Here is a 7,644-nt window from a genome sequence, read left to right on the forward strand (position 1 = left end):
CCCGCTCCGCCGCTCCGCGCCCCGCGGAGGCGCCGCGCCGCCCGCGCCCGCTCACCCCGCGGTCATGGCGACGTTGTAGAAGATGAGCCATGTCGTGGCCAGGACGCCCAGCTTCTTCTTCTTCTTGCCGTTCTCCTTCTCCTCCACGGCGCCGTTGCCGCCTCCGTCCTCCTCGCTGGACGCCATGGTTCCCCGGCCGGGAGCGCGGCGCACACGGCGGGGAGGAGGGGCTCCCTCCGCGGCGGGGCTGGGGCCGCGCTGACAGCCGGACCGGGCGCTGTCTCTCACCCCATCTGTCTTCCCCGAGGGCCGCTGCCGCCGCCAGCCGCTCACATGGCCCTGCGCGCTCCTCCCTCCGCGCCGCGGGTCTCCCCGGGTCAGCCGGAGCCTGCGGGGGCGGGTGAGCCTCCATCGGCGGGGAGATCCCGGTGGGATGGTACCTGGCCTTGCTGCTGGCCGTCAGGCAGCAGCAGCGGGCACAGCCCACCTCAGAAAAAAGTGACAGAAAATAGCGCGGTTCTTGGAAACACAGAAATAGGTGTCTGAGACTGGGAACACCTGGGAGTCTGGCCAGAGACCGACTGGTGGGAATATGCCCAGGCCCCCACCTCAGAGGCCAAAGAGCCACCTGCCAGGGTGACCGCGACAGTCTGGTAGGTCTCCATAAACACCACCCTCAATACATGAGGAAGACTAAGGCTCCCACCTGAGAAGGGGAAATTTCTTCCAAGGGTCTGAAGAGCATCCAGGTGGCAGACTGAAGGGTGACATTTGACTATGCAGGTTACCTTGTAAATGTCTGCTCTCCATGCAAGTGCACAGGAAGCTAAGCCAGCACAGGTAGCATTGCTGGGACTGGCTCTAGAAGTGGGACAGCCTTAGCCTGAGCTAATGTGACATGATGCTTTAGAAGTGTGGGCTGCACCCACTATCCTGACATCTGGCTCAGTCTCTGCTAGCTTGGGGATGTAGGCTCCTCATTTCCACAGCTAAGCATGGTGACCATGGCCTCTCAGCCCAAATACTTCAGACACAGGCATATACAGGCAGAATTCCAAAACTGGGTCAGGATATCTTTGAAATGCTATTTGTTCAGTAGCACTTAAAGAGTCCAAGTCTATCTACTTTAGAATGGGGTGGGTGTTTCAATGCTGAAGACACCTGGATGTCTCATGTCCAGGGCCTTCATGTAAAGATAAGCAGATGTGCCAAACAAAACCTAAATCTCTCCCTCCTCACCAAAGCACACAAGCAGGTGTTCATCTTTCAGCCTCAAAACACACAGCCACTGGCAACAGCAAATGTACAATGTGCAAAATGAGTAGTTGGCAAAAGAGCACATTATATATGCTCTTAGATTACTCTAGGTACCAATATTACACATACACAGATGCTTTTTGTGTTCAAGTGATAAATATAATCCAGTTTGAAAATCCTGTAGTTAAAAAATCAAGACAAAGAATTTACACACGAATGTGTATTCAGGAGTTGAATGTATATTCAGGAGTGAATGACCCAACTCAGCAGTTTTTGCCAATACAGGTTAATCTGAGCATACATGTCATCTCAATGTGACAGCTATAAGTTGGTTTAAACTTTAGTTTTGAAAAATATTTTCAATATTTAGTATTTTAATTCTGAACATTCCTACTATCTTATTTACTCATTTTCTCCACCTGAATTCCTCTTCTCTCTTCTAACCATTCTAACTTTTTTGCTTTAACAATGTAGTGTTGAAAGAGGCACCAAAAATTAATCACATACTATGAGTAAGGTGGTTTTATTCTCATATGATTTTCTCAATTTATGACTTCATGAACTGATGAAGACTTTCTTAAATTATGATACATGGAGAAAGGCATGACTCAATCCCAATTTTTAATATCAGTTTGTGTTTTTTTACTACTTTTGGGTTTTTTACTACTTTGCTGTGTTTCTTTTGAGATTTTTCCAGAGCACATTTGAGGCAACAAATCCTATTTTCTTTCTGAAGTAAAAATTTTCCATTTTTAAATCCCTTCTTGGATGTTTTCCATTATTTTGATCAGAATATTTTGAAATTTGATAAGCAGTTTGTCTAATTCTCATAAGAATTCTGTATTACTTTCCTTCCCCTATTTATTTGCTCAGATTTATTGATTTCGGATGCACACATTATCTGTAATGATGACTGTGTTTGTCTTCAGTTAATTTAGTCAATTCAGAACTCAGTGGTGAGGATAAGCATCTCAATGTGTTTTGCTCTAATATTGTGGTTACTATTTATTAAGCTTAGAGTTTCTCTTGCTATCACACCACTCATTCACCCAATTGATGAAAACTTTCTGAATATCCCCATAATCTTTTCTTGGATTGAAATAAACTAAATTTTTGTTCCATTTGCAAGATTTGTCATTCCATTTGGCTATGTTTCCCAAACATTTATTAAAGTATTAAGCACAAAAATTATCACAGAACTTTCATAAACACCCCTCTGCAGTAATTTTGCTATAATAAAGTTGCTCCTTGTTTCTATTTCCCATGTTTTAATCCACGGAAATATTTTATTCCTTAATCTGTAACTACTTCATATCTTGGGTAGTTCCTGTGTGACATTTTTTCAGCAGCATTTTCAAAACATATTTGTTGTGTTAATCCTTTTTTGTTTTTTTTTTTATAAATCTGTTTTTATAATTGCATGTTCCAGAAATTGCAATAAATTAGTTGAAATGTAATTCCTTTTTCATAAGTTTTTTACTGTTATTCTTTAAATCATTATTTATGTCAATTACAATGTATATATTTGTGGTTACTAGTCTGTATTTTCTGAATCCTTTATTTAAATCTGATAAAGTGTCAGCTATTTTCAAAGCATTACGTACAGTGTATTGTCTTAATTAGAAATAATGTTTTTACAGTAGCAAAATTATTGCATCTAATATTTCAACTTTGGCTAGCACCTTTTGACCCCCAAAAATCTCAAAATTATTAATAAGACAGATTTTCTTCACATACAGAAATTTAATCAATAGAAGTGAATAAGCTTATATATTAATTGCATTATCTAAATCAGCTTTTAAAATCAGTTATGACTGGCTTATCAATTGAGTGAACTTTGTTTTATTTAAACACAAACCAACCTTTCCAATAAATTTCAAGACAGTCAGATCAAGGTCTTTTATGTTGTAGGCGAGAGTGTCATTGTTTTCCATATTCATTCTCAAAATTCCCTGTGAGTTTACCTTTATTTACTATAGCTCCAAGTCATCAACACTGCCATACTGTTACTACAAAAATAAGTGGTTTTCTTGGCCTTCATGATTGATATTATAAATATATATTTTTCTTCTAGATTCCTATTGCACACACAGATACTCAAAACCTTATAAAGCTGAATGGTTTTTACTTTAAATCTATTTCCAGAAATAAAAAAGTGAAGCCTATACAAGATTATTTTCTAATGAAAAGTTTTACAGCGTTTTGAGGTTTTTGTTACAAAATTTATCTATTTAATATGGAAACACTTCTATGGAATGAAAAATTGTAGTGCTCTGAAAAAATTATAATGACTTATCAGCTCCACTATCACAGGGGAAAGTCATCTACTATTGAACGCTTCAAGAACTACTTGACATGAACCCTGCTTGAATTACCTTTATGCTGCAGACTAGTTAAATATTAGACAGAAACTTAAAATCCTGGCAAGAGGAATTTGTTAAAAAATTTAACAGCTTTGATTCTGCTCATCCTTCTGCCCTGTCTTCAGTTAAGGCTCCCAACACACTGCAAGAGCAATGTGTTTAGACAACAGACTTTATATATACTACTTGAACACTATTCTAGGTTTATGGTGTGTAGAAATTAATGAGATATTCAAGGATAAATGCAAGCAAACAGAATTTTGTCTAAATTAAACAACACTGTGTGTGACTCTTTTTGTGCTTTCATACAGGTGTGTAGATCTATTATTTAATTTACTATGCTTGGAATTTGACAGAAGATGCTTTCAAAAGATGTGGTGTATTGGATTGCATAAATCTTGTGGGAAGAACTACACGATCTCATATTTGGCACTTCTGAAGCAGTTGGAGTTTTGCACTTTTACTGCAAAATAAATTATTCATATTAAGCCCTGACTGTACAGCTAAGTAGTCAGCAAAGGAAAAGAAGTGCCATGAACACAGGCTGAACTGGAATTTTATATTTGTGTTATGAAAATAGAAAAATTTTGGCGTGAAAAATTTTTAAATTTTTCACACCAAAAAACATTTAGTTTTTTTTAATATGGAAACTATAGATTCTACATATCTGAAACCCACTGGTTCACTAAATGTTTGGAAGAGCACATTAAGTCTGGGATGCCCTTGTGTATTGTTCTATTTAAACCTCCCCAGGAACAAAACCATAATGAAAACTGCAATGTTGAAGAACAAACACATGTTAAAGGAGATGGCTATCCTGCTCATTTGAGTTCAGTTTTATCTGACTTTTTGATTTATCCAAACTAGGTGTACTTTTTGCTATAATTGAACTTTGTACAACAATTATTTTCTTTACGGGATATTTTAGATGTGATGTGATCTGCACAGCTGGAATCTTTGCACACTGCAGAGCAGCTGTATCAAGAAGCTAACCCCACTTTAATATTATAATTTTGTGTATGTGTAGATATACATATAATTATTAAAACTGAAATTAGTACTATTAACTTCAATTGTACTGTCCATGTGAGTAAAATAAAATACACTTTGGAAATTAACTGGCAGCATAAATATATTATTAAATTCCCTTTTCTATATTATGCGATAAAAGTAATATTCTTCCTCTAAAGAAGATTTTCTACCTTGCCCAACAGATATCAGGCAAATTTTTCACAGGGTTTCACAAAACACACTTCAATAATATTAAAAATTCCTTCTGATTTTCTGTATATTTCAATGGTAGCTTGCTTAGGTGAGAGCTAAAATCTCTATAGAGGAGACCACTTCCTTTATTAGTTCCAGAGCAGGCACACTCTAAGCTTGTTATTTAGTTTTATTTCAAGAGCTTGAGTTAAAAAGGGCTTTTTATCAAGTGAGTAGTTTCTGTTTACTTGCAATGCCTGCTGTAGTCAGTGGAAGTATTTCTATTTCCTTCTTCAAAGAGTGGCAGAGAACAAAAAGATTAATTTTAACCTCATCATTGGTTGAAAACTGGTCCGAGTTATCAGCATGAAAAAGTGACCATACTGGGTGTAGTCAGTTTGGCCACACTGAGAACAGGTGTTTGTGCCAAAAAAAGCACTAGGACAAGTGGTTCCCTACAGCAGTGTCGGGAAGCTGGCACAGAGTGATGCTCTGGCCAGCATCCCCAGGGAAGCCCAGGCACCCAGAGATCCCAGCAGCCAGCACCTTACAGGTTACCTGCCTTTCACAGGTATATCACAATACATTACCATAAGCGTACTCAAACAAATAGCATAAACACATTTTTGTGTGTGACTTCAGTGAACTTGTTATTCAAAATCATTTAACAAAACCTCAGTGTAAATATATGAAATATTACTTCATGTGAGTTGCTTTGAAATTATTGCTTTGAATTCAGTGACATTAAGGAAGATATAAACCCTTGTTTCTGGCATCTGTGTGCAAATATTACCTAGAAGGTTGCACATCACAATTTTTAATGTGGCCAGGGAAAAATGAACTATTTTATAAAATTTATTGGCAGAATCTTTGCCTAGTTCTAAGATTACATGGGTTTGAAGGAATTCCGGTTATATGCTTCATATAATCCTACGTGCATGCTTCATAAATATTAAGGCAAAAAGGGACAATTAAATAATTTTAGCCTGATTTCCTAACAGCAGACTTACTGTATTGATGTGTTTCATATATTTTCTCTATACATAACGAAATAGATAAGAATACTGTAAGCCATGCTGCTTGGACACTTGCAAAATATTAGAACATATACAGTAAGATTGTAGATGGGAAGTAAATCACTGTGGTCCAGTAGCTAAAGCATTAACATGTGCCCTGTAACTGGGAAAAATTTTGTCTTCGTCATATTATCATATCATTATGCAGTACAGCATCTTGTATGCCATCCAAAACATTTTGTACTTGCCCTGTCAAAGACAAAAGCTGTGATTAAATGGACGGCTGGCACTTGCTCTATTCTGAGCCTTTCTGTTTTCCTTTGATTATCCTTTCTTCACAGCTTCCAGTTCCAAAAGCAATGTACACAGTGGACTATAATGAAAATGCAGTTAAAATAAAGGTCAGTGGGACTGATTTGTGAGACAATCATTGTTCTTCATATCTGTCCCCTTGCTAGAAGCGTACTGGCCTGACTTTTTCCTGGCATCATACACCTTATTTTTACAATGCAGCAGCTACAAAACTAAGATATGCTAAAATAAATAGGCATGACAAATAAAATACTACCCCAGCAAACTGGAGCTGCAGTGGGCCTCCAATGGCTTTGTCTTAGTTTAAGAAAATGCTTTTCTAATGCAGATGGGTGTCAATTGAGTGATTGTAAAGAACATCAGAACTTCCCCAGCAGATTGTTATTTACAAGTTGCTCCTTTTAGGTATCCTTTTCTACTTAACAGTACAGAGAAATGAATAATTGCATACCATCAGAATCCAGAATTTACTTTCATATGGATAAACTTGTCACAATTTCAAAAATAAGTAATAACTTATATAAACAAACAACATAAATAAAACACTTAATCAAATTTAGATGTCACATATTTAAAATCTAGGAAGTGTGTTATGCTGGAAATTAACTGAATACCTGCCTTTATGAGACTCCACCTGGAGTACTGGATTCAGCTCTGGGTACCCCAACATAAGAAGGATGTGGACCTGCTGGAGTGAGTGCAGAGGAGGTCACGAATATGATCAGAGGGCTGGAGCAGCTCTGCTATGGAGATGGGCTGAAAGATTTGGGGCCGTGCAGACTGGAAAGAGAAGGCTCTGGGAGACCTCATTGAAGCCTTCTGGTGTCTGAAGGGTGCCTGCAAGAAAGGTGGAGAGGGACTTTTTAAAAAGGACATTGTAGAGACACAGCAATAAGACAAGGGGTAATGACTTTAAATTGAAACAGGGTGAATTTAGATGAGATATTGGGAAGAAATTATTTACTGTCAGGGTGGTGAGGCTCTGGAACATGTTGCCCAGAGAAGTTGTGGGTGCCCCAAACCTGGCAGTGTTTCAAGGACTGAACAGGGTTATGACCAGCCTGGTGTAGTGGAAAGCGTCCCTGCCCGTGGAAGGGGGATTGGAACTAGATTACCTCTAAGGCCCATTCTAACCCCAGGCATTCTGTGATCTCTTAGCTGTATCTGAACAACAGTACTATATAAAAAGAAAAGCATGCAGAGAAAAAAGAAATGTCTACACCAGTCATCTGAGACTGCTTACTTCAGACAAAAGTAAGTAACACATATTAAAAAAAAACAAACAAACAAACAAAAAAACCCCCTACTTAAAACTTGCTATAAAGCTGTCTAGAGACAAGCCCTAAGTCAGAGAACTGCTGAACAGATAGGCTCATCCGTGAAATCAACAGAGTCACTGTTGCAGAGGCCATCTTCAGAAAGAGGTCCAAAATAGAACAGATGAATAATCCCCTGGACATGCCTGTTTTTCCTGACCCAGACCGGTGAAGTAC

The 7,644-nt window shown here is 38.5% G+C and overlaps 1 protein-coding gene across 2 annotated transcripts in view; it reads right to left on the minus strand.

Moving 5' to 3' along the window:
• Positions 1–336, minus strand: part of HACD1 (3-hydroxyacyl-CoA dehydratase 1) — a 12,974-nt gene extending 12,638 nt beyond the window's left edge. For both annotated transcript variants that reach the window (XM_041408499.1, XM_041408498.1), the window contains exon 1: positions 56–336. In XM_041408499.1, coding sequence (XP_041264433.1) covers positions 56–186 — 131 coding nt within the window. In that variant the 5' untranslated portion in view covers positions 187–336. The remainder of the gene's footprint in view (positions 1–55) is intronic.
• Between the last annotated feature and the right edge of the window lie 7,308 nt (positions 337–7,644).

The sequence above is a fragment of the Onychostruthus taczanowskii genome, unplaced genomic scaffold, assembly GCF_017590055.1.
Source record: "Onychostruthus taczanowskii isolate IOZ18803 unplaced genomic scaffold, ASM1759005v1 scaffold3, whole genome shotgun sequence".
Classification (NCBI taxonomy): domain Eukaryota; kingdom Metazoa; phylum Chordata; class Aves; order Passeriformes; family Passeridae; genus Onychostruthus; species Onychostruthus taczanowskii.